The 26,816-nt window shown below is 52.6% G+C and overlaps 2 protein-coding genes across 4 annotated transcripts in view; both read left to right on the forward strand.

The window, feature by feature from the left end:
* Positions 1-4,373: 4,373 nt before the first annotated feature.
* On the forward strand, positions 4,374-8,647 carry LOC121361982 (Krueppel-like factor 2). Of its 2 annotated transcripts, none has more exons than XM_041483141.1 (3): positions 4,374-5,292; positions 5,535-6,510; positions 7,293-8,647. In XM_041483141.1, the coding sequence occupies exons 1-3, from the start codon at positions 5,167-5,169 to the stop codon at positions 7,466-7,468; spliced, it is 1,278 nt and encodes a 425-aa protein (XP_041339075.1). In that variant the 5' UTR covers positions 4,374-5,166; the 3' UTR covers positions 7,469-8,647. The 2 variants fall into 2 exon arrangements, with proteins under 2 accessions (XP_041339075.1, XP_041339076.1); XM_041483142.1 differs by having other exon boundaries at positions 4,382-5,259.
* A 5,305-nt stretch (positions 8,648-13,952) lies between these two features.
* DMAP1 (DNA methyltransferase 1 associated protein 1) overlaps positions 13,953-26,816 on the forward strand; it is a 29,970-nt gene continuing 17,106 nt past the window's right edge. Inside the window, exons 1-7 of one of the 2 annotated variants that reach the window (XM_041483545.1) lie at positions 13,953-13,991; positions 14,363-14,518; positions 17,081-17,172; positions 17,572-17,767; positions 22,081-22,239; positions 23,345-23,512; positions 24,436-24,621. In XM_041483545.1, the coding sequence (XP_041339479.1) occupies positions 14,417-14,518; positions 17,081-17,172; positions 17,572-17,767; positions 22,081-22,239; positions 23,345-23,512; positions 24,436-24,621 (903 nt within the window). In that variant the 5' untranslated portion in view covers positions 13,953-13,991; positions 14,363-14,416. The other variant, XM_041483544.1, reaches the window with a different exon arrangement.

Below are 26,816 nucleotides of genomic sequence, written 5' to 3' on the forward strand. Positions count from 1 at the left end.
TCCAATGTGCTATGCTGTGTGATATACACTGGTGGGGTGGCTCTGGGCAGATAGCTGCATGGGAGGAATAACAAAATCAAATTACCTGGAAAACGGTTTCCACACAGAGTTCTCCAGCTCCCTGTTTGTTCTGCTGCCACCTGGGCTGTCCCCCACTGCCTCACACCGAGCTGTGTCCCCATGGGTGCCAGTGACTCATGGTGCAGACTGTTCACTCAACCCTATCCCACAGCTCCTATTGGAAAATTGTTCCCCACTGGCCCAGCAGTGCCTGGATACTGCAGCCACACCAGTGCCCAGGTTCCAGGGCTAACCAGGCTTTCTCCAGGCTGGGAAATGGTGTATATCTGGGTGGATCAGGTCTGATCAGCACTGGCCTCAGCATCCGCTCTTTTCCTGCCCCTGTGCATGGTAAGAGAGGTATTCCCCACTCACTGAGAATCCAGGTTCATTGGACACTGAATACCTTAGAGTATAGCTTGGACACTGCTTGGAAAAGAGTGGCAGAGGTGTTTACCTGGGCCATTTGGAACTTTTGTAGGCAAATTGCTTTTACATGATGTACAGCTAATAATCTCCAGAATGTGAGAGAAGGGTTCTAACATGCACATCCCATGGGCACTGCAGCCATACCATGATATCCTCTGCAAAACTGCCTGTGCAACTCACTGTGGCACTCTGTGTTGTGGCTTTTTTTAAAAGATTAAACCAGAGATGTTGGAAGAATATCTTGTGTTCCTCCTCCTTGTTGCTCACAAGGAAAACAGCAATTCCTGCTGTTACCCCTGGAGCTGCTGGGGTGTCACAGGTCTTGTCCAGCACTTTTGTGAGTGGCAAAAGGGAATGGCTCCCATGGCTGTGGTCCAGTCCCAGCTGCTGTGGCTGGGGCCAGAGCTCTTGCTGGCCAGAGGAAAGGAAGGATGGGCCCCTGGGCTGGCACATGAGCACACGTGTTTGCACGTGAGGCTGTGGCTGCGAGGGCTGTCCGGATGCCTCCAGCGCATCGCACTGCTGATGGAGCCTGTGGTGTGTGCTGTGGGGAGGGACATCTCCTGGCACCATGCTGAGTGCAATGTCCCTTCCAAGTGGGATACCCCGTCCGCTGTGGTGCTGGACCTTGTGGCTCTCTGCAGAGCCTGGAGCTTTCAGCTTTCCTGTACCAGTGAAAGTTAAGAAGTGGAGGAAAAACGTTGCTGTATGTTATAGAGGAAGAGAGGTAAAAAGGGCAGGAAATTTGCACCATGTCCATTTCCCCTTGGCCCCCGGCCGCTGCTCATTCCGGATTCGGGATTTGCGTAGGCAGAGTTAAAAATAACAGGGGTATATAAAGAAGGACGGAGAGGGCTGCACTGGCCCCGCAGCCACCAGGGCACAGCCAGGCAGCAAGCAGAGATCAAAGCGGAATGCGGTCCACGCGATGCAGTGGGGCTGGGAGCGTGTGCAGGGTCTGGGGGTGCCGCTGGGCTGCTTTGCCAGGGGTGGGATGCCAAGATCTGCCATCTTGGCAGCCTCCTGGCCAAGCAGCTGGGCAGCACCCATGGGAGAAGAGGCCGTGTATATTCCCGTAGGCAAAGACATCTCCCACGGACCCTGTCCCTCTGTAGCCTTTACTCTGCTGACATTCACTGAGAGCAACCTGACCTGTCTGCTGTGGCCAGAGAGCTGCGTAGGGAGCCTGGATATGGCCTCCAGCCAAAGTACCCTGTCCTGGGACTGAGCTCCCTGTCGGTGCTGCCGGGGTGCTGCCTCGGGTCTCCCCAAGTCCCTGGCAGCCCCGGTCCTCAGCCGTGCATCCCGGTGCTCCCCAGACCCCAGGGTAGGCAGGGCGGACACAGCAGCTTGCTCGGCCGGTGCAAACGAATCTGCCCTCTGTGCCCTGATAACATTGTGTTTGTTGCGGAGCGGGAAGAGCCTGCCAGCACACGATAAGAGCAGATGACTTTACTCTGGACCTGCTCCGGATTGAATTATGCTTTAATTTCATTTTCAGTTCCTCTTTTCTTTTCAGGAGGGGAATGGGTCTTTGGGGGTACAGGCAGTTCTGGGGGCTCCTGGACCCTTCTCTAGGCAGGCCAGTACCATGCAGAGGGGAAGACAGAGGGTAAAACCCAGCCAGATTCATTTTCTGCTCTCAGGGATATAACCCTGGAGTGTCACAGTTGTTTAGGGTGTTCTGCAGTGTGGATCCCCCTGGCACCTCTCATGGGGTCCCCTGTGGAGCTTTTGGGACTTGGATTTTGCCTCCCACTGAAGCAGAAGCTCTCTGGGCTGTGATGCTGTAGGTGGTGTTGGAGAGGGGGCACTGGAGATGCTCTGAGGGAGAGTCCTTGGGTTTATTTCAGTCTCCCAACTCCAGGTGACAGCACAGAAAAGGATGCAGTGCAGGTGTGTTTCAGTCCCCAGTGTTTTGTGGGGTAGGGCCTCCTGGGAGCCCTGCTGAGCAACCTGGGCACCAATTCCACCTCTGGTGGTGCCACAGGGCACTGTCCCCCTGCCCATCCCACCCGTGCTCTGTGTCATTGGAGAAGGTGCCATGGCACTGTGGAAGTGTTGGCAGGGCTGACAATGCTCTTGTTGTGACAGGGCCACCTGTGGCACACCATGCTGGGCAAGCCAGGTTCCTCATTCCTCTGCTGCCAGATGTGCCAAAAGCAAGGATAACCATTAACCCTTTCCTCTTTAGCCATCACCTGGGTGGGTGGCCCTTCCCACTTTCTGTTTGCTCTCTTGCCTGGCTGCTGTTTGATCTCTTGGGATGCCAGCAACTTTACAGTCTGCTGTAGTGGCGCAGGAGATAACCCACGTTTCCTAAATGGGCTTCTGTCAACAGCAGGCTGTGCATGCACTGTCTGCTCCTGCTTGCCTCCCACTCACCTCAGAGGGGGCTTCTGTGGCCAAGGGGCTGACAAAGCTGTGGCAGGGACCCCCAGTGCCCACCCCATGGCTCACAGCAGGAAAACCCTGCCCATGACGCACTGCTGGCTCCCTGCACACTCAGCACTGGCAGTGCTTGTGTTGCTGCGGTGCCTGGCATGCTGCCGCTCCCCGCCGCGCCGGCCCTCCCACCAGAGCATCAGTAAAAAGAGTTTCCTGGGGAATATCCCACATTTGCAAGAATTATTGGCTTTAAAAATTAAGCTGATCTGTTGGCGAAGCCTCTCAAAATAAGTCAGCATGGGTGCAAATGCCAAAACTTCCTGGAAAAGGGGAAAACCAAGATGAATTAGTCTGTCTCCTATGGCATCTTCTCTGACTTATCTGCAAAAGTTTGGGGCAGGAACTGCCTTGCTATTAATTATTATTTGGCCAAGAAACAAGTAATGGGATTAACTGATGACTTGAATAAACTACTCTGGGAGGCAAGCTAAAAGTAATTTCAGGTAATGCCTACATGCTTCTTTGCCACTTCGGAGGTGGCTTTTTCCAAGGAAGGACTTTGGAGCCCATGCGTTTTGACCAATAGGTGCCATTAATAAACCTGCTGCCTTGCCAGCAGACAAGCAGATGGGGCCCAGGCAGCAGCCCAACATGTGCTCTGGAAACCAGGGCAGGGATTCTTGGTAAAAGGGGGAAGATCTGAATTGTTGTTGTTCCACTGGATTACTGAAATAATTTATTGCAATGCTCCACCCTTATAATTAAAGCGCGGTGATGAAAGCAACTGGTAGAGTAGCTTTGGATTCAGAAGCGGCATGTGCGTGTGGTGTGTGTGCACACCTCACCTTTGGTGTTTATATTTGTTTTTTTTTAAATTGACTCCTTGCTTCTGAATAGAGCAGGCAGCAGCCTCAGTTCTTAGAAAGGTATCTGGAGATGGACAGCTCCAGAAAGCAGGGAGACAGGCTCCAAGAGATAAGGGACATTGCTTCTGAGCTCAACAGCAGCAGGGCCGTTCCTGGTACTGGTTGGATGGGGGCCAAATGGAGAAGACCTTGCTGTGAGCCGGACAGGGAGGCAGAGAGCCCCTGGGGAGGCCTGCCCAGTGCCCTGGGTCCTCTGTGCCATCATCCAACCAGCTAGAATAGGGTGGGTCTCCTGCAAAGCAGGATAACCTGCTGTCCTTGTGTCCCCTGCCATGGGAAGCCCTCAGGAGGACAGTGCTGTCCCAGGGGCTGCTCAGGGTGGGCAGGGTGAGACAGCCGGCCCGTGCCCCTCAGTGCCAGGGCGGTCGGAGACTCAGCCACAGCACTGTCCCTAAGGAGGGCAGACAAACGTGTTGTGGGGGCTGTGGGGCGAGATGAGGCGATGCCGGCAGCGTGCCAGCCCCCGACAGGGTAGACGAGCAGTTATCTCGGCTCGCACACGCACCCTGCACGCAGCCAGATGCGAGCTGGTACGCGCTGTGCTGCTGATTGCCTCACCGACAGCCGCGGCGCGGGAGGACGCGGCTTCACGGGTGCGCTTACGAATGAAACGAATCGCGTGGGGGTGTGGGGGCACCGGGGCTCGGTTATCTGGTTCACCTCCTATGGTGGCACAAGCGCCCCTTTTTGGGACTGCACCTTCGCTCGCTGACGCGCTCGGTGGCCCCCGTGGCGAGTGCAGTGTCCGGCACAGTGGATGAAATGCTTTTTACCTGTTCCCCTGCGCCAGACCTCTCCGGCACTCTCTGCCTCCACACAGGGTGCATGTGACAGAGCCATCGCCCCTGTCCCACTCGGGACAGGGTGCCGGGGGACCTCCGGCACTGCCACCTACAGCCCTCCTCCCCGCTCGTGGTGTGGGCAAGCCTTAGGGGCGCCGCTGCCCCCTTCACATCGCGGGCAGGATTCTGGCCTCCGCGATCCACAACAGCACCCTTGTCTGTTCTCCGCCGTGCGACAGTCTCGCAGAGCAGGGCAAAGAGGGACGTGGGGACCCCGCCGCTCTGCCCCGTCCTCTCCCGCCCCGCGCGGGCTCCGAGCGCCGTCGGGGCAGCGGCAACCGTCGACCCCCGCCCGCCGGGACAGCCCCGCCAGAGGGGCGTGGCTCGGGCTGCAGCAGAGCCAATGGCAAGCGGCGGCGGCGAATATCAATGCGGGCCGGACCAATCGGGGCGCAGCCATGCTGTTAACAGCTTAGGGGCGCGGGGCGGCGCAGAGCAGCGCTGCTGCCACGGGGAGCGGAGCGGTGCCGTGCCGGGCTCCGCGCACCGCGCTCCCCCAGCCCGCCCCGGCCCCGCTCGCCATGGCGGCGGCCGTGGACGAGAGCGCCCTGCCCTCGATCTCCACTTTCGCCAACTTGATGCCGCTAGAGGAGCGGCCCGCCGACATGCTCCACGTAAGCACCTGGCACCGGGGAGAGGGTGGCAAGGTGGGTACGGGACAGCTCGTTCCGGGCTGGGGCTCAGCCCGGCCAGGGAGTGGGGGGCGGACCGCCTTCTCGCCGTCGGAGGGCGCCCCGGGGGCGGCGCAGCTCAGCCGGAGTGGTGCCGACCCGTCGGACGGGTTGGGGGGAGCCGCCGCCCCGAGCGGGAGGCGCGGGCCGCGGTGTTGAGGCGGCGGGTGCCGCTGCAACCGTCTCCCCGCCGATCCTGACGCTTCGTTTTCCCGCAGAGGATGCTACAGCAGGATGGCCCCGCTGCCGTCAAGCGGGAGGAAGACGACTTGGGCAAGTTCGTGGACCTGGACTTCATCCTGGCGCACACCAGCAGTGGCGGGCAGGGGCCGACCGGCCCCAACTACCCCCTGCCCGAGACCCCCGAAAGCTGTGGCACCACCTACGACAGCGACGGCTCGTACTCCACGCCCGGCAAATTCCCGGCGCCTTACCCCGAGGGCCAGAGCCACAGCTACGTGGCTGAGCTGCTCACCCCGGACCTGCCCGGCCACTACGACCTGCAGCGGAGGGAGTACACGGAGCTGCGTGTGCCCGGCGGCCCCCACCACCACCCTCACCCCCATCACCATCCGCCCCTCCACCCGGCCCTAGCCCGCCCGCTGCCCCTGGACCCCGCGCAGTCCTTCGGGCCCCGCATCAAGAAGGAGCAGCCGGAGGAGCGCGCCTGCATGCTAGGGATGCCTGCCGCCGAGTACCTGGGACCGGGCGGCGGCGAGCACAAGCCACGCGTGGCGCCGGGTCCCGGGCCGGGACCGGTGCCGGGGCCGCCGCTGCCCTACCCGGGCTTCCCCCACGGCCGCTTGGGGCCCCCTGAGGAGCCGCTGCCTGGCGCCGATCCCCACCTCTTGGCCGACCTGCCGCCCCACTACGCCGTGGCCCCGCACCGCTATGCGCCCCACTTCGCCCCCCAGCCGCCACCGCAGTTTCATGGACATTTCAGTGTTTTCAGGGAGCCCCTGAAGGGGCCGGGCCCGGGCCCGGCGGGGCTGCCCGGGCTGCTGGTCACGCCGCCCAACTCCCCGGTGCTGGAGTACTTCCCGACCGGGGCTCCCCCCGAGGACTGCAAGCCCAAGCGCGGCCGCCGCTCCTGGGCGCGCAAGCGAACGGCCACGCACAACTGTGAATACCCGGGCTGCGGCAAGACCTACACCAAGAGCTCGCACCTCAAGGCGCACATGCGGACCCACACGGGTAAGGGCGGCCGGGGCGGCGGCACGCATAGAGGGTCCCGGGTGGGGGTACGGCGGCACGTGGTGAGACCCGCCAGCGTGGTTCCGTGGGTGTGAATGGGGCGTCGCGGGAGGTGCCACCGGGGGTGAGGGGCGTGTCGCGTGGGAAAGACCCCTGCGGTATGTCAGAGAGTGCACGGTGGGTCCCCGTGATGGGGCTGTGTGAGGGCACCCAGAGATAGCCCGCGTGGAGGCGTTCTGCATCTAGGGCAGGGGGAAATGGGGATGGCCCCCGAAGTGCTCAGGACCCCCGTGGTGGCGCTGGGCAGGGACACATAAGGACTTGGCGTGTAGCAAGACCACTCTTGTGGCTCCTCCAGTTGCTGGTTTTGGTGCCCGGGGGTGCCTGAGTTGGTAGGACTTAGGGACACGGAGAAACCCTCCACTTGGGCTAGGGAAAAACAGAATAGGGAGACAGCCTGGGGGTTCTATGGTGAGAGCCTCTGGTCGAGCTGGAACAGGGCACATGGTGCCAGCCCACAGCAGGGGACCACCCACAGTTTAAAGTGAAGCAGGGGCACATAGGAGGGGTGCTGTAATGGGGCAGGGATGCTCAGAAAACAAACTTTTGCACATGGGGAAGGGCAGAAAAATGGGGGACAGAAGGGGAAAGTTGGGCAGGTAGAGGTGCGCAATGGGCCTCACATCTCCTTGAAAAGGGGGTGCTGGATAAGGTAGCACAGAACTGAAGGCACAGGGAGGGTGGGAAGCTACAAGCCCACTGACACCCTCTCTCCTCTGCAGGCGAGAAGCCCTACCACTGCACCTGGGAAGGATGTGGCTGGAAATTTGCCCGCTCCGATGAGCTGACCCGCCACTACCGCAAGCACACAGGGCACCGGCCGTTCCAGTGCCACCTCTGCGAGCGGGCTTTCTCCCGCTCAGACCACCTCGCTCTCCACATGAAGCGGCACATGTGAGCAGTGGCTGCGGCCGGACTCCATGTCCCCGGAGCCAGCTCACGGTGTAAATAGTGTCGGGCCAGGGATGGCAGTGGGGAGCAGCCTGGCCACCCAGCCCCCTCCGCTTGTAGTTGATAACTAGTTTTCTCCTCCTGCTCCTGTGAGAGCTGGCCCAGCCAAGTGGTGGGGAAGGGCTGCTTTGGGGATGTACGTGGGGAGCAAAACTGCAAGAAACATCTGCCCAGTCATCACCACTCAGCTCCCCGTGCCTGGAGGGTTCCCCCCAGCCAGGTACTCAGTGAGTGGGGGAACTGGTGCATAAGGGATCTGTCCCCAGAATTCCTGGCTTGTATTTGGCATCAGCTTAACCTTCTTCCCCCAGATTCTGGCACCCCCCTGGCTCTAGGGGCTGTGGTGGCTGACTCTGGCTGCTTTTTGGCTGCAGAGCCATGCCAGTTGGGCACGTTGGTTGTGATGCTGGGAAATGGGTTGCTGGTTGTCTCAGTTGTGATCATCAGAACAAACTTCCTGACCCAAAGCGGATGGGACAAGGGTGGGATTTGACTGGCTCATGGCTATAAAGGTTTGCAGGTGTTGGCAGCACAGTGTCACCTTGCACAGAGGACAGGGATGCTCCTATCACCAGCCTGGGACCCCACTGGGCAGTCCAGCCCTGGCCATTCCCAGTTTTCCACTCAAGAGCCTAAAATGTCTCTCCTGGCTCTTGTCTGCTTTATTTTGTTTTGTTCTTCCCCTCAGGATGACACCAGGTACTGCTGCAGCTGCCTTCCCCATGCTGCTTTTTAAAATTTAGTATGTAAAGGACAGTGAGTCCAGCTATGAATGCCCAGGTCTCTGCTATACTTGAAATTTTTGTAGAGGGGGGGGACAAAAAACAAAGCTCAAAAGAAAATGAGTCTTTTTATGTGCAGCTTCTGCAAAGCAAGTTGTAAATTAAACAAAGCAGTAATATATAATGTTTCTGGTTTTTTTAATATATTTTCTTCCAGCTGGGAACACAGATGAGTCTCAGCTTTGGGAAGTGCACTGTTCCCGTCTGTGTATATTGTTAATTAACATTTCTCTGCTTGGGCACGTTAGGTCTCTTGCACTCTGAAATGTTACTTTTCTTTATATGCAAACTGTTGAAATATTGTGATCTGCTGTATAATAAATAAACAAGATGTAAACATGAAAGAGCCAGGAGAGTTTACTTTAAAGGTTTCTTCTAAGAGGAGAGGGTGAGGCTGAGCTTGTTTGTCAGTAAATATTTACATCGATGTTCATTTCTGCTTAAGTTAGCTGTGGAGGATCGATGGGGAACGCCCAAGCCTCGGCATCTGAGTAGCATCTCCTGTGCAACAGCTCTTGAGTCACCCCACTTCCCTGTGCCTCAGTTTCCCTAATCTGCAGATGGGGCAATTGCGGCACTGGGATGGTGTGACTGGTCCTGCGGTGAGTCATCTCTAAGGAGAATGGCAGCCGAAACTCAACTGAGAGCATTGCTGGTCCTGAATTCTTCTTCAGCAGTCCTGTCCTGCTGTGCCTCACAGGGGGAGCTCTGCAGTACTGGCCTTGCGGTCACAACCAGCAGGGAAGTTGGTGTCAGCTGGCTGGTCCTGGGTGCTGTCTCTGCTGTCCTGGGGATGGCCTGGCAGCTTGGCGGGGTTCAGGTGCTGAGGTTTCCCCGCGTTAATAGATGGTGACTCAGCACAAGCATGCTGGCAGGTCCCGGAGCTCAGCAAGCAGGTCTGGCTCCATCCCTCCCTCCCTCCCTCCCACAGCTGATTACCTGTGATGCACGAATCCCTCTGAAGGCAGGAACTTGTCCAGACCTGACACCATGCTGGCAGTGCAGCGAGCACACAAGCTCTGTGATGCCCCGGCCCAGGGTGGTGGTGGCAGTGGCTCCCTCCCCCTGCTCATCTCTGCAACCCCCAGCAGCTGGTCAGGGCTGGAGGGTGCCCTGGGGCTGCTTGCCCTGCAAGTGGAAGTGGGATGTAGCTGGGCTGATCCCACTCTCTCCAGTTCAGATAGGAATGGCAGAGCAGGTCTGATGTTCCCCTGAGGAGTGGCCAATATTTTGGTGTTGGGCTCCTTGTTTTGGGACCAGCACCCACCCTCGTGGTTTGCCCTTGAGCAGGTACAAAAGCATGGGTGATTCTAGACAGGGTGGCAGCAGCTTGGGACATAATGTTCTGCCTGTAGGCTTGAGATCAGGACCATGGGGCTGCATCCACAGGTGTCAAGATCCATCAGGCTCAATCACTTGTCCTTTCCACTGCTGCCTCCACCCTCTGCTTGCCCCATTTTCTGAGAGGTGCTTGTGCAGGGGTGCCTGTGCTGGGACACATGTGGCCTCTGATGCAGTACTGGGGATATCTTGTTCCCGGGACCACCAGAAACCAAGGACAAGGCTACAATGCCAGGGGATAGCTGGGGCAAAACTTCTGCCTCTTCCCTGGAAACTTGTTCAAAACGTCACATGGAGGGAGAGGGAAAGGTGTGGGCTGTTTGAATTAGCGATGAGTCAGGCTGGCAAAGCCAGATGGGGAGAGTGCGTGCCTGCGTGTTTGTGTGCGTATAAGTAATCTCTGGCTTTGTGTTTTTATTATGATTATTATTTTTATTTCCAGGGGAACGATGAATTTCTCCAACCATCCTGTCCCACTGGAAAGGCTGGCTCTGCTGTCCTGTCCTCCCTAAGCATCCTGGGAGCTGGAGTGACGGTTCACGCTGTTTTGAGGTTCAGCTCTGAGATCAGAGCACAAACCAGTTCTTTCTCGCCTTTCATCATTGCTGTGCCAGGGCAGGAGTGAGGTCCGGCTCTGCTGCCACTACCTACACGGGGAGGCGAGAGCAGGGGAAGGTGCTTTGGCTCCTCCAAACAGAGCTGCTCTGGGTTTGCTCCCCTGTGCCTGGGGCAAGGCACTCCTTCAGGCACAATGGGGCACGGCAGTCAATGGCCCAGCATGGCTGGGAATCACCGCATGGCTGGGGAGGAGTGGCTGTAGTGGAAAAGACAATTATGGTTAATTTGTTGTTAATAAAAAACACCCTCTTCCAATTGCCTGGGCGAAGACACACTCTCCATTGGAGGAGGGAGGCCAGTCCTGTCCCCAGCAAAACCTGCCCGTCAAAGTGATGAGGGCAGCAAGAAAACACCTTTGGCAGCACTGAGGGATGAGGCACGGCTGGGGTGCAATCCCTGTGGTGCGTGCACCTGCAGTCAGCTGGAGAACCCTAAGGTAGACCATGCCTCCCTCCCTTCCTTTTCCACCTTGGTCACTTCCTGTCAAAAAGGACCCTGGGAACTGTACAGAGCTCCCTGAAATGTCTAACTCTTAAGCCCCATGGTTTTGGGGTACAGCTGAACTGGTCCAATGAGGAGGCAAGGGAGTAAAGGAAGGAGCAAGGTATGGAGAAACACCTCCCAGCAGAAGTGTGAGTCATGGTCACAGTATGGCCTGGTACCTGCCAGTTGGAGCAGGGCCCTGGGGTCTTCAGAGCTGGAGAGGGGTGAAAGAGAAACTTGAGTGGGTTTCTGTTGTCTGGGGATGACCCAGCTCATGGGAATCCCCCATGCTACAGCTAACAGGTCCCACAGCTGGCCTGGGATTGTTGATCCATAGGGAGAAGGAGTGTTGCAGATCTGAAGGTTCCTTAGCCAGGGCTTGACCTTTGGGATGCTGTGGTCCATGGGGACAGCATGGAGCTGGGGAGGAGACAAGAGTGCTGTGGGTGGGATACAGCCTGGGTGCTCCAGGGTGGGAGGATACTTTGGGGGTGCTTGGGCAGGCTGACACAGACCATTCGTCACCATGAGGCCAGAGCTTGGGTCCCTAGGACCAAGGTGTCCCTGCTGAAGTACGCTCCCAGGGCTTGAGTCTCCCATCGGAGGAGCAGTGGGAAGTGCCCCATCCCTGCCTTGGGGGGAAGGTCCAGCAGCCTGTCCCCGTGTCCATGCTGCTTGGGGTGGGCCAGGTGCCACGATAACGGGGCTGTGGCTGTCACCGCACCCTTAGGAAACATTTGGCTTCAGGCACCTGAACCCACGGGGAAGCGATAACTCCCGGCTCCCTTGCCCTGCCTGGACCCACACCTGGCGCTGTTGTGCCTTAGTCACACACGGAGAGTTTTTCCACTGCCGGGCCCCAGATAACCTTCTCCTGCCCCACTGGCCACAGTGTTTGCACTTGTCCTCCTCCGCTGGTGCCAGGCTGGCAGACACACACACCCTGAGCCCTGGTCAGAAGGCACGCACACCTCTGGCCTGGGGCCACCTTTGGTCATACCTGGCAGCCAGGGCATGGATAAAGTGCATCCTTCCCCAGCATCCTGAGGTGGGCGAGGAGCTGGCCTGGAGGGAGCCCTCCTGCCAGGGCTAAATCTGGGGGCATATCTCTCCCCCAGTTGCTTGGTGGCAGATCGCCCAGGCTTGGACCCTGGACATCCCTGGTATCCAGACAGCTGGAGGTGGGTGACAGTGTTGTAGTGACAGGACAGTGATGCCAGAGTTCCAGGGCACAGAAGCACTGGGCTCCTGGTCACTGCTGGCTGTCCTTGATTCCCTGAATCCCCTTCCTGTGCCCTGGCGAGGCAGGACCCTCGTGGTCAGATCTGGGCACAGTCCCAGTACAGGACTCAGTGATGGACCAGGTACGTGACTCAGCTTCCCAGCCTTTCCCCTTTGCTAGCTTTGGGATGCAGTGACCATTAACAATAACTCCAGGCCAGAAACAATAACTGCAGGCCCCCCTGAAGCAGTGCTAATTGCTCTGCTGATGAGCCCATTAGCAGAAGCACCCGGCTAATGTGTTTCATCTGCAGGTCCATACAGCTCCAGGTGGGACACAGCTCCCGGGGCTCACAGAGGTGTGGGGGAGGCAGGTCAACAAGTGGGAGATATAATCAAAAAACGCGCTGAATGGCCCCATCTGTCTCAAGACTTTATTTTTGGAACTGGCTTTTTGTTTTCTTTAAGTGCCGCTTAACGGCATTTAAAGGATGAACGGACTGCGAACAACCGAACAACCCGCCATGAGTGGCAAAAAGAGAAGCCCCATTTTTGGTCTTACAAAGCTCTCCATGGAGCCGCAGTGCCAGGCTTGCCAGGCAGGTAGAGACTGCAGAAGTTGGGAAAGCCTTGTTTCCTTCTGCAAGCCCACCTTGGGGGAGTGTGGACCCCGCTTGCAGGCCAGCTGTGGCAAGAGCAAGGAAATGTGCTAGAAATTATTGGCAATGTCCACACACACTGGTGGGGGTACTTGGGTAGAGGAGGCAGAGCTGAGAGCAAATAGGGCAGGCAAAACCTCAGCATCAGCTCTGTCCTTGTGGGAAGGATGCTAAAAGCCATCCCTGATAGTGTGGAAAGGTGTAGAAAAGGGGTTAAATTATTTCTGGGGACAACAGATGGTACTCTGGGGGTGTCACCTGTTCCCATTGTGGCACACTGGCGTTGTTTGGGCACTGATACAGAGGTGATGTGCCAATCCTCGTGGGAAGGGCTCACCAGCAGGATGGGAATGGTGGTAACTTCAGCACAGCCTGGCTGGCATTGAGGGATTCTGTGCAAGAGCTAGTGGGGTTCAGCTCATCCCAGGGCTGCAAGGAAAAGAGATTCCCCTCAGAGGCACTCCCTCTCCTGGGCTATCCGAAGTGGCCAGCAGGTCCCAGTGTTTCTCTGTGCCCAGTGAAAAAACCATCTGGGCAAGGCTGCCTCTGCCTCCATCTCGCAGGAAGGTGATTCCTCAAAGTCCCTCCTGGCCCCACACCACTGTTTTCTCTCCTTTCCTCGTTCCCCCATCTCTTCCCACAGAGAAGAGGAAACAGGAGTCTTATTAATAAAACTCTCACTCCGGGCTGCCTCATGTGAGCGCCGCGGCTCTGGAGCCTAGAGCATGAGGGCGAGGAGCGCACGCTGTGGCACACGAAGCCAGGCCGGCAGCCCGAGTGTGCCGTGAGGCGCGGCTGGCGCGGGCTGGCCCCTGGCACGGCTGGCGGCGAGAACGGGACAGGGCAAAGCCGCCAGCGAGCGCCTCGGGAAAGGAGACGGGAAAACTGCTGATGAGAAACTAGGGTCAGCCCCGGGACCTCGGCAGAGCAGCGACCCATCACACAGTCCCCAAAGGAACGGGGGCACGGTGGGCGCGACGAGCGCATTCGCGGCGCCCCCTCCCCGCCGCGCGGGCCGGGCTGGAAGGCGCCGGTCGGGCGCGGCGGTGCTGCCACCTCCTGGCGCGGGAGCGAGCCGCGCCTGCGGCGGGCTGTGCGCCCTGAGCGGGGCGAGGGGTGCCGGGAGCCGGCTGTGGCCGAGCGCTCCCGCGGGCCCGCGGGGAAAGCGGCGCCGGCGGCCTCGGGCCGGGCGGCCACAACCTGCCCGGAGCGGGACTCGAACCCGCCATCCTTCTCCCTCACCCCCGCGTGGTGCGTCCCCCAAAGCGCTCCGGGCACTTCCGGGCGCCTCTTGGCGGGAGCGGAAGCGGCGCTGCCCGGGCCGCCGTATGCGCCGCACGTCCCGGTGGCCGCGGAGCCGGCGCCGGTGGGTGCGCGGGTCCCGCTCGGAGCGGGGCGGCCGCGGCCGCGCGGGGAGCGCCGCGTCTCGCACGCCCTCCCGCGGGCCTCCCGGGATCCCCCCGCGGGGCCGCGGGCCGCGGGCGCGGCGTGCGGAACCCCCGGGACCCGCCGGGTGCAAGGCCCCGTTGTTGGGCCTGGCGGGGGGATGGGAGGAGGCCGAGGGGGGTGTGTGTCTATGTAGATATAAGTGTGTGAGTGTGCGTGTGCATGTATATGCGTGTGTGTGTGCGGATATACGTGCGTGTATGTGTATACACACGCACCTACGCGTGTTTGTATGAGTCCGGGGCACCCCGCGGGAGTTAACCCCCTGCCCCCGGTTTCCCGCCCTCCCAGAGCTGGAGGGGACGGACAGGACGGCGCAGAGAAGGCCAGAGGGCAGGCGGAGACATGGCGACGGGGGCAGATGTACGGGACATCCTGGAGCTGGGAGGCGTGGAGTCAGAGAACACGGGCACCATCAACAAAAAGGACATCATCAACTCGGATAAGGTGAGCTGCAGTGCCCTGAGGGGCTGCTGCGTGGTTTCTAGGCACTCGCTGGCCTTGCATGTGGTGTTTGGGGTGAATATTGGAAGAAAAGGTGGAATTAAGTGTGTACCTTCTTAGCTACCTGTGCCATGGCATCTGGTGTGGGATTTAAGCTGGAGCTGGGTAAGCCGTGTCCTGCTGAGCTGGGCCAGGCCCCAGGACATTCCCAGCTGTCTCTAAAAACTTTCATTTTGTGAAGTGTCTAGCCCCAAAACAAATGGAAATAATACAACACAGTCTTGTTTTAGAAGAAAGAAAATATTGTTTGACTCGACTGAATGACAGAAGTCTTTCAGCCTGTGTGGGGAAGGTGTGTCTGGGGCTTGGGACAACTGGGATGCATTGCCTGGGGGAATGTGGCAAGTTAGTGAACTCTGTTAAGGATGTGTGACATGATGTGCTGCATTCTGTGGGGTAATGTGCTAGTGTCTTGTTGTGTTCTGTGTTTTAAATCTGGGCAAGGTCATGGGTGTCCCATGTTCTGCAAGGCATTGGGAATGTCAGTTTAGGAGTAGTTATGAGATGTGGAGGTGCTTTGAAATGAGCCCAGGGAGCTCTCTGGTACAAAGATGGTACAAATCTGGTACTTCAAATCTCTTCTGATTTGAAGTAAAGCCTGTGTATTTGGGGAAAAAATCAAAACAAAACGGAAACGTTTGCGTCTGAAGAGAAACATTGGTTTCACTGCCTTGCTAGGGCACACAGTATAATTGGTGTGATGGAAAACCAGTGAGTTTCAGTCATTTAAAGGCTGAAATGTTGCAGTTGCTGGTCACGGGCTGTGTTGGTGAACAGTGTCTGGTGAGCAGCCTGATGGCTGGATTCACCTGAGCGTTGCCACTGAGTGTTTGGAGTTGTGAGTTCCTTGATTTAAGTGTGTTTGTGTGTTAGGCAGCACAGACCAAAGGAGTACTGGTGGCTGGCTGTCTCTTTGGAGCAGGGACCAAGGTGGTTTTCTCCTCAAGTTTACTGTAGTGGGAGAGACAGGAAGGGAAGGTGCAGGGAAAAGTCCTGGGAGGCATGCAGGAGGGATTGAATGAAACATTCTGAATTTCTGCAAAGTACAGAAACGAAGCCAAACCAAAGGTGTAAGATGTTATTGCATGGACAGTGCAGAGTTGCTAATAACAGTGCAATTCTCACTCAGGAAATAGATCTGTTCTCAATTAGAAAAGAAACAGATTGATGTCTTGAAATCACAAGAGAACCATGAAGTACTTTCCAGTCCATTAGTGACTGAGAATGTTAAAATAAAAATTACTAGGCATAAAAACATTTAAATCAGCATGACCAAGTCATTTGTTCTCAACTCCTAAAAGGGCTGGTTGAGCTGATCTCTGGCCTGCTGATATTAACTTTTAATAAATCTGGGAACTTTGGGGAATTTCCAGAAGCCTGTGTTCATACAGGGTGTGTGGTGACCTGTGGGTAACTGCCTTGGTTGGCCTTACATTGCTGCTGGGCAAAGTGATGGACACACTGGGAGAAAGGTGCTTGATTAGGGATGAAAAGGTGCTGACAGAATGCATCTGTCATGAAGTTTTATGGAAAGTACTTGTAATCCAAGATGACAGGGACTTATTTTTTTAGTGGAATCTTGAATTTGCTTGGTAGAGGTGACTGTATGGATTTAACACAATTTATGATGCAATGTTAGTTTTGCTACTGAAAAATATTCTGATTTAAAATTGGGTAGTAATACAGTAAGAAAGTATGTAATAGTAGTGTCTGGGGTGGTAGTTATAAAGATGGTACCGTTAGACCAAATGCTCAGTAAACTTTTCCCTCTTAAATGAAATGTAACTTCTTAGTGTGGCTGTTACTGTACCTACCTGAATCCAAAGCTGATCACCTGATACAATTGATTACTGATGAACTTGTGTGTGGGTATGAGTTGGATTGTGTCTTAGAGACCATCAATTCTGTCAAGAGTTTAGGGGCTAGGTTGAGTTGTGTACACTGAATTCCTCTTCTGAGGAAACTGTCAAAAAAAATTGTTTGCTGTGTAAATGGGAGAGCAGAGCTGGGGCTGGAGAACTTTGGTAGGTGACACTGGGGGTTTTGCCAAGGGGCTACTGTGAGGGTGTAATCACAGATGGTAAAAACTGAAGGTGCTGCAGAACAAAGTGACAAAAACTATAAAAACTGGGAAGACATTTCTTACTCGAAAAGGTAGGGAATCATGTAATTAAATGCATTAATACTTCTGAGGGAGGACAGTGCTTGATTAGTAGGAAAAGACTTAGTGCACCAGCCCCTGCAATCTACAGCCAGATGTTCAGCTTGGAATTTAAGTGTGTTATCAGCAAGAGCAAATGTGGGTACTGGTGAGCCCTATCACTGAAAGTGGGTACATTTTGTCTGTCAGTGTCTTCCACCAGGAATAGGCACTTTCCTGGAGAAATTCAAGCTGTCTAAAACCAGATAAAAGTAAAAACCTTCACAGGGCACCAAGTTGTACAGTTTTAATGTTCCCTCAGGAATTTCTACTTCTGAATCTAAAGCGCAATTTTTTTGTTTCAGAAAAAATCCAAGAAATCCTCAGAGACGTTAACGTTTAAGAGGCCAGAAGGAATGCACCGAGAAGTTTATGCACTTCTCTATTCTGACAAAAAGTAAGAGCACATGGTCGTCTGTGCAGGTTGTGGGGTGGCCTGGGATTTTGGTGGCAGGGCAGCATCCTCTTGAAACCAGGGGCACTCTCGCTTCCCAGATTGATTCCCCTTGGTGCTTGGCCCATGCTTGTGCCCTTCTCTTAGTCATGGACAGTGTCTGTTTTCTCTCTTCTAAATTGGAGGGGTTTGCTCGATATAGGAAATTAATTAGATACAGGCAAAATAGTCTAACACAGACAAACCAGGGCTCTTAGCCTTTGTATCTAATTCTTTCTTAATCTCAACTGGGAATAGCATCCTGCTTTTATATCTGCAAAAAGAGTTCTGAGCCTGAAATTTCTTTGGGTTTGCCTAGGACTGCTCCTTGCTTCTCATCACTAGCACTTTTCTCCACCACAGGGATGCACCTCCACTGCTGCCAAGTGATACAACTCAGGGTTATCGAACAGTCAAAGCAAAACTGGGCTCCAAGAAAGTCCGGCCTTGGAAGTGGATGCCTTTCACCAACCCAGCGAGGAAAGATGGAGCAATGTTCTACCACTGGAGGAGGGCAGCAGAGGAAGGGAAGGATTACCCTTTTGCCAGATTTAATAAAGTAAGTGGGAGCACTTTCAAACAAAAGCATATAAACAGCAGCTGGAAAATACCCTTCAGTCAGTTTCTTGGCTGTCCAGACGGGAAGTTGATTCTTTCAACACGTGAAGGCTGAGTTAGATGTGGTAATTGCATTTTGAATTGCAGCATGACCTGCAGCCATGTGACCATGGACTGATGTCTCCAAATCATTCAGGCAAAGCAGGCTTTGTATGTGGTAAGAGCTTGGTAGAGACCCTGGTGTTTCAGGTGTGCAGTCATGGACTTGGTGAGGAGGATTTGTGATACCTACCTCTGTTCCTGGTCAACAACCTAATTACAGGCTCAGGGCAGTAAAAGGTATTCTATTCTGAGTGAGACATAAAAGTCAGAAATCTTGCTATTTTGCTCAGTATGAAAAAAAATGGCTTGAGCTTCATGGCCAAAAAGGTGGCTTGCAACCTCTTGGCCAGATTCCAGCACAGATGCTGAATTACTTTGCGTTCCCTCTGAAACTGCTCTCGTGGTATCAGTGTGGTGCAGTCCCCTGTTCTTTGCATCTTACATTAAATTGTCACAATGTGTTGTTGTAATCTCCTGCTGTCTTTTGTCCCAGATGTATCTGCTTTGAGTGGCTGCGCCTTTTATGTGTATGCACAAAGAAAACGACATCAAGATTTATACTTCAAAGTCAGGACCTCCAAAGTTAGGAAGGAGCAGAGTTAGGGTGCTTCCATAATGTAATTTAACTCCCTTCATGATGCAAATATGAAAGAGTGAGAAAACCGTGTGCTAACATGATTCCACAAAAGCTCTGCTTGTGTGTAACCATATACAATATTTTAAGTTTGTAACCCACAGAGCATCAGCTCTAACAAAGCGTAGCTTCCTGCAGAGTTAAGTGGTTGGTTGACCTTATATGTTAGAAGGCTCAAGCTCTGACTGATGCTTTGCCTGTAGCTGGGACATTGGTAAGAGCCTCCTGTGGTATCTCTTCTCTGATGTCTGGGGTGGAAGTCTGAAGTATGACTCACTTAGTCGAGGCACCTACCTAGCTGTCTGAGTGAAACTTTGTGAGGCTAATTGTCTCTAAGACTCTACTGCTGGAACTGGTTTTGGCTGAGTTCAACTGAGTTTATCAGAGGGGGCCACACATCACATCTGGGTGTTTTAATTATATGATTCTCATTTCCTTAACTTTATCAGGTACTGTGAGCTGACAGACAGAAGAGCCTTCAGCAAGGCTGTAACCTTTAGATTAGTGGTACAGACCTCTGCCATCTGCAAATGCACAATTACATAATATCAGGAGCAAGTTGTTACCCTTCTGGTGCTGTAGTTGAGAAAGTTGAAGGCACTGATGAAGAGTTTTGCAGATATTTGCTTTATCAGAGGAAATTTACTTACTTTTCCAGACTCTTTTTCTTTGTATGTGGGTTTCTTCTCACATACTTGATACTTCTGCCTGAATCTTTCTCTCCCCTTGGCATGAGCCTGTTTTCCTGTGTAGTCTGTCCTGCTGGTCACTCAAGCTCTTCAACTGAGCTCCTGGGTCACTGCTCAGTTGCTTTCTCTTTTCTCTATGCTTCCAGTCTCCAATACAATTTCCTCCTCTTTGTTGTGAGATCCAAAATGTGAACTTGGGTTTCACCATGTACACTGAGCATTGTTTCAGGGTTTGAAATAGGAGTATAAAAGCAGCTTTGCTGGTGTTAGAGCAAAGTCCTCTCTCAGCCAATACTGGGTTTTTTGACTACCATCAGTAAAGGCTTAGTGAAAGAGTATGAGAATGGGGCAAATGCATATTTTCCTATTTTCTGGTGGTCTTTGGCTTAAGGATTTCTTAATTTGAAATTTGTGTTTAATTCTTGCTAGGTACATTCAGGGCAGAAAGCTGCTTCATGAGTAACCCATGCTAATGAGTTCTTCAGGTTAATTTTGTGTGGTGTGCAAAGGTGCTTTCCTCTGCTCATTTCAAACTGCTGCCTTGAGGTTTAGTCCCTCAAAGATCTTGTGTTACACGATGTAGTAAATTGTCCTTGCTGTGTACTGTGTTCTCTGTAATGTCACATGCCCTCCTGTGCACTCTCTTGTTCTCAAATATCCTTTCTTTTGAAATGTGTGGACTAGGAGTGAGTGTTCCACTTATGAGAGGATGGTGGATTTATGTGGGCTGTTTTTCTCTATTTCCCTCATAATTTTTACTGTTCGGTTTGAGTTTTTACCTCTATTAGGCATTGTGCTGATGTCTTCACAGAGCTGTCTTGTGGCTCCAGGATCCTGAGCAGTTTCAGCTAATTTAATACTCATAATTTTGTGAGTTTATAGTGTGAAATGTTGGACTGAGAGAGGTTTTCTGGGCCATTTAATTCTCTTCTTGACTCTTTCAGGTCCTCCCACAATCCAGTCCCTTTCATAAACTGATCAAGTTCCTTTTGAAAAGCACTTGGCTTTTCCTGCCCCTGTGCTTCCTTGGGAAGCTCTTTTAGACTGTCTTTTCTCCATTTCATTTCCAGGTTAAATTTTCCATGTTAAATTGGCATTTCTTTGCAAGTCAATTTCATTGTTCTTATTTCAGTTGTTCTTTTCTTCCCATGAGTATTCCTTTCATTTCATCTAGCATACTTGAAGCCTGCAGTCAGATTCTCCTTCAGACTTCCTTTGCTGGGCTGTGTTGTCTTCCTAGGCTGTAGGAAGACAGGCTCACCACCCCATTACTCATGCTCTTCTCTGTACTTGTTTCCATTTCAGTGCATCTTTCCTGACCAGGGATCAGTAGTGTTGTAGTTGGTATTCCTGCCAGTATTCTTGTTGTGCAGTTGAAACACTGCCAGTTTCTGCTGGAAATCCCTCTCTGGGGATCATATTTGCCTTTTCATGGTTATGTTGCATTTGAATGTATAGTCAGCCCATGGTTGGCTCAAGCTTTCCATCTGTTCCCACCTTATGAATTCTCTCAGTGGTTCTCATCTGAGCAGTCGTGAATGGGGGCTGAGGAAGTGTTTTGGAAATTTCTTTGCTCTTGTCACATTCTCTTGTCTGATGAAGCATCTGCCACCTTCCCTTCTATCCACTGCAGAGGGCCCTGCTGGCTCTTCTCATGTGTGTGTGCTCCTCTAGAAATTATTTTGTTTCATGATGTGCATGGGACATCCTTACAGTGTCTGGTCAGATGGCTTTGGTCCTGTGGAAGTGGTACTTGAAGGTTGAGGTTCAGTACATCCCCAGGAGATCTGCTCCACCTTTGAGTTTCCGTGTCTAAGTGATAGAGGAAGGACAGTAGACCTAAAGAAGCTGTTATTTGGAGGCTTAGAAATGCTCCTCTGAGCTGTAGGGAGTTCACGAGGATGACAGGACACAAAACCACAGAGGTGTTGAAGCACATCTGCTGCTTGCATGCGCACTGTTTTCTTCGGGAGACAGGACCTCCTCAGGCTGAGCAATGTTTTGCTGCAGGAGGAAGGGAGTGAGGGGCAACAAGGGAGGAAAGCACAGGCTTATTTACACTTTTGCTTTACCACATGCTGGGATTTCCCCTAATATAGTAAGTATTTTTGCTGTTTCTTTAGTACTCATGTGACACTTGTGTTCTGGATAGAGCCCTTGCAGAGCAGTTCAAGGCTGGGGACAGTAATGTGGGCTTGGTCCTTTAGGCACCTGGGACACTGTAAGAGTTGGACTGTCATTTGGCTCTGTCATCCTGCTGGGGGAAAGATCTATGGGAAAGGTAGGGACAAACTTATTTGCCAAGTTTATGGCCTTCAGTTGTACAGTACACAGTCTTTCAGATCTTCATGATGCTGTCTGCACCAAACATGAAAGAAGTAGACCGAGTATCAAAGCAGAAGGTGTGCTAAAGGCTGGGGATTACTGCTCCTTGCCTTTCCTGTTCTTCCTGTACAAGTGAGCATGTCCCAACCCAAGCAGAGAGTCAACTGTCAGGGCACTTTGTGCCATTGTATTGGTTTTGCTGTATGGGAGGAATGCAGGGAAGCTGGCTGAATCTTGGTTTCACTGTCATGTTAGCCTGAAATGTTGAGACCCATAGTCAGGATGTGGGTTGCTGACCTCTGCCTGTGTGAGCCATCTGAAATAGGTTTCAGCCTCCTAGGCAGTAGTTCCTGGTAGGCTTCCCTGAATGTCACATTATGGCCTTGGGATCACACACTGCTCCATATCAAGCCGGCTCATCATGTTTCCTATGCAGACTCATCGCTCAGGGTCCTGGCAGCTCCCTCCTGTCAGTGCTGTGCTCATGCTCTTGGCTCAGGTGTCTTGGCAGTGAGGAGGGCAGTGCGCCAGGAGCGCTACCATGGTTTTCTCTTCTCTCCACAGACAGTGCAGGTTCCTGTCTACTCAGAGCAGGAGTACCAGATGTATCTCCACGACGATGCGTGGACCAAAGCTGAGACAGACCATCTCTTTGACCTGGCTCGGCGCTTTGATCTGCGCTTCGTAGTCATTCATGACCGCTACGATCACCAGCAGTTCAAGGTGAGTCCTGGGGGCCAAGTGCTGCTATGGCATGTTCAGGGTTTTCTGCGCTTGAAAGACCAAATTACCCTTCTATCAACTTAATTAGGGGAAAATAATGAATTATTGGCAGCAAGGAATATTGGATTTCCAGCACAAGGCATTGCTGTTGCTTTGTTTGTAATTAAATCCACTGTGACTTGTTCTCATTCCCTGTTGCGTTTTATTAGAAAGTCAGAAGGTTTGCACCTGCTAGGAGAACAGCTCGTTGTTCCTTGAAGATAAGCAGCTAGGGAGTTCATTTGAGGAGGCTAGGTGTTCTGGATTTCAGTCTAGGCCCTTGGAGAAGGATCTGCCAGTGAACCCTGGGGGCTGGGACTTCTCCCTGGTGCTGCTCCTGACTTGTGGTCTGACATGATGCAGGTTTCCATCATCTCTGCTGTGAAACACGGACCATCAGTGGTCTGAAATTGCAACCCTGGAGTCATGATTGCTGATCTACTATACTGGTTTCATGCCTCCTGGTTACATAGGGAATGATGTGACATCTACAGACCAGCTCTTTGTTATCCTCTGAAATGCTCACATGAAGAGCAAAGTAAAATAACAAAGAGTATGCCCAGCTGAGCAGCCCAAACATCTTTTGGGCTTGGTTTATGGAACACAGCTCAGTTCATGAAATCATGGGCAGTGAATTGATGGTGCTGATACCTTGGCTGTGACTTGAATGACCATCATCTGGAGCAACTCAGAGACCTGCACATTTTTTGCAGTTTACTGCTTGCAGGCTTTCTCCTCTCAACTCTCCTTGCATTCTTTTATCTTCACTGCTCAGGATGCTGTACTGCTGTATTGTCTCTAAACCCTCAGCACTGTTGGATCTTTTGGTGGGTATTTTTAAAGTGGTAGCTGTGAACCTGTGGCAGTTAATTCATGCAGCTCACTGAGAATCTCCTCCTTCCCTGTCATTCCCCTGGCAGCTGTAAGGGTCCCTGCTAGGCCTTCCTCCCAGGTACTCTCTCTTGTACTGTATGTGGGTACACATACTTGTGGTCCTTAGGTGGCTACTGCACAAGGTTTTGCTTACTTCTTCTATAATGTTGTCATCCTGTGATGTCTTCCACAGAAAAGGTCAGTGGAGGACCTGAAGGAACGGTATTACCACATCTGTGCCAAGCTGGCAAACATTCGTGCAGCTCCGGGCACAGACCTAAAAATCCCAGTCTTTGATGCTGGCCATGAGAGACGAAGGAAGGAACAGCTGGAAAGGCTGTACAATAGGACACCAGAGCAGGTAACTTGTGGAAGAGAGCATCACTTCTCCAGAAGATTGATAAGTTGAATCAGTAGGTGTATGATGCAGGCCAGAGGGTGGGAAAGGTAAAGAAGGGCTGGATAAGAAAGAAGCAACACCTGAGTACAGCTTTTGTTGTCGGGTTAATGTCCGTTTAAGGAGTTTAAAAGGACAATCATTGAGAAATCTGACTATCCAGGAGAAAGGCCTACATGAGCAGCATAATGGTTTCTGGACCTTCTCAGTGACACTTACTGTATTAGTCCTCTGACAGAAGCAAATTCTCAATGTTGTTATGAGTACCAGAGTCTTGTGGAGAGAGAATTATTTATTTGAGAGTAAAAATCTTTCCAGAAAGCATCAAAGACTAAATCTACGTGGTTAGTTCTTCTCTATGTTGAAGCTATGTAGTGGTCCTGCAGTTCAGAGATTAAGAAAGTGTGTTCTCCATAGGCTGGGGGAGAGCCTTTTCAGTTCCCTCCAAGGACAAGTTCATATGTGACTTACTCTGCTTCTTCACCCCACTGACAGGTGTCAGTACTAGGCATAGCTGCTCTAGGTTCTATATGCTATGACTGGGGAGGGGAGTTTTTTTCTTTTCACAACACTGTATTTGCAACTACAGCATATTCGGGCTTTTTAATCCTTCTGTGCTTTTGGTCTCTGGAAGATGGGATTAGTAATTTATGGATTGTTGAAGGGCGCATCATAAATGTTGTGACCTGTCAGATTGTAGAGTGGCACTGCCGTGCGTACAGGGTAAGGTTATGGATTATAGCATGCTCTACAAATCCAAGAAGTTAGGCAGGAGCATAAAATCATTCCCGGGCTGGCCCAGGGCAGAGCTGCTATCGGTAGATGGCCCCCTTGCCTTGCCAGGCCTCCTCTGCTCTCTGACTGCCCTGACGTGCTCTGGTCTGCAGGTGGCAGAAGAAGAATACCTCATCCAGGAGCTCCGTAAAATTGAAACCAGGAAGAAAGAGAGAGAAAAGAGAACCCAAGACCTGCAGAAGCTCATCACAGCTGCTGACACCACCACTGAGCAGAGGCGTGCTGAGCGCAAGGCTCCCAAGAAGAAGCTGCCACAGAAGAAGGAGACAGAGAAGCCTGTAAACATTTATCTTTCTTTTTTTTCCCCCTTTACCCTGTTTATGCTCTGGCTGAGTAACATTTTCTGCAGCAGTCCTATGGGGATCATGCCCTTTCAGGGTGGTGGGAGTAACTGCTGGCTGCCTTCTGGCAGATGTTTTTTGGTTACATCTTTGGAAGGGAGATTGGTGTAAGGCAGCCATTGTCAGAGTCCCCTGATGTGCTCTCGGTCTCTCTCCCATTTGAAAAATGCTGGTTTAAGTCCTGTTTCTCTTTCCCTGCCTGAGAAAAGGGATGAAATAATGCCAACTGTTAATGCATTGTGGCAAGGAGAAGCATCTGTCTCCCTGCTTCTTCCAAGTGTATTCTGTTACTGCTGTGTACGGTTGGCCCACAAACCCATTGTCTTTCACCTGCCTTATTTTTCTAGTTCAAGTTTTCCTTTCCTCCCCAGCTCCTGGATCTCAGCAGCATCTTCCCAAGCTCAGTGCATGCCTCTATCCTGATCCTCAGCTGTGATCAGAGCAGCCCTGCTGCGGGACTCTTGTGTTCTGGGAGCTATTGCTATTTCTCCATGAGCTGAGCTGCAGTCTAAGGGGCCCAGAACACAGCTTTCAGTTCACATTTGGTGCTACCTCGGTTTCCCTTACTGGAAAGAGGAGGACAACATGGACTGATCTAAATTCAGCACCTTCAGTGGGGAAGGACTGTTAAAAAAATCTCGGATATTTCCAGTGAGTCCCTGGGAATTCCTGTCCCTCCACCTTGTGAATAGAGAGCACTTGAGTCATTTTCCTCCAAAAGATTCTGTACAGAGAGGGGGAGAAGCAGTGAATTCTAGACAGTTATTGCTTGAAGTGTGCCTAATGGCCACCACTTCCTGAAACACTCTTTTGGTGTGTCATGTCCCATGTGTGTCCCTGCTGTGTGATGAGTATAATATCACTGGGCACCTTGTACATTGAATTCCCTAAAGGGTTGTTCTGGGAAAGCTCAGCCATGGCTGGCATATCTCCCTGTAAAGAAGGCAGCTTGTCACTGGTGGGAATGAAAAAAAAAGGGCTAGAGAATGGGGCTGGAAAGATACTGAGGGTGCCAAGGCAAGGGAGGCCACCCCTAAATGTTGGCTGGGGCCTGTCTGCATGCATGTAGTGCACAGGCACACCAGGGTGGGCAGAGAAGCAGTTTCTGTTGTTGCACTAGCATCATTTCAACCATGACAGAGTCCATTAGGAGTCAATTACCAACTATAGCCAGGAAATGTTAAGAAAAAATTGCATTTTAACTAAGAATTTGAATCGGGAGCTGCATCAGCATCATTTCAACAAAGGAAAATCATTTAGCAAAGAGTCAATTGAGGTTGAAGCGTTTACAGCATGTACAGGCTGTACAGGCACATGAGGCAAAAGAACCCATTTAATTGCTTATTGCTGAATGCAAGTCAGAGTTGGCTTGGCTGAGGCAGTGATGCTGATTTCCCCACACTGCTTGTGTCAGGGTGTTCAGCAACAGGCTGAGGGGCAGAGTTCAGGGAGTTTGGAAACCAGCCTTCGTGTAAAGGAAGCACAGAAGATTGGTTTTTGATTGCAGCCTTGTTTGTCTCTAATAAGACAAGCAGGGAGGCTGTATCCTGCCAAAGATCAAAGTCATCTCTACAAGTTCATTAGCACTGTTGGTAGTTAGAGAATACTTTTTCCTCCATGGTTGAGTTTAGGAGTCTTTTCCCAGGTGCTCTGTTCATTGGACAGACAATAGATAACTGAAATAATCTTAATGCCTGGCCATGCAGAGTGGTTTGCAGGGTGCCACCTCAAGACCAAGACCCAGAGACAGCTGATAGGGATGTGAGAGTTGTTGGCAGGGAACTTGAGAAATTGAGTCACTGTCCTTCAGCATCTCTTATGATCTTGGGGCAGCCCTGGCTGTCTCAGCCCTGTCTGGAACAAAGAAAGAGCAAGCTGCAGAGCCTCTCTGCAGAGAAATCTGGAAGCAGCAAGGCAAATGCTGTCTCCAAAGAAATGGGGAAATTCGAGGTGATTTGGTTATGGAAAAACACAATTGTGCATGTGTTTTGCAGAGGTTGTGGCTATTCTTAGCTTGAATCGTAAGTATTGCTGACCCATTCAGGGGAACCCACACTATTCAGTGCACAGATAGCCTGGTTTAGTAGTTTAAAAGTCTGCTCACCTTTTGCTTTGCTCATCAGCATAGATTT

Source organism: Pyrgilauda ruficollis, unplaced genomic scaffold (genome assembly GCF_017590135.1).
Source record: "Pyrgilauda ruficollis isolate IOZ18807 unplaced genomic scaffold, ASM1759013v1 scaffold6, whole genome shotgun sequence".
NCBI lineage: Eukaryota > Metazoa > Chordata > Aves > Passeriformes > Passeridae > Pyrgilauda > Pyrgilauda ruficollis.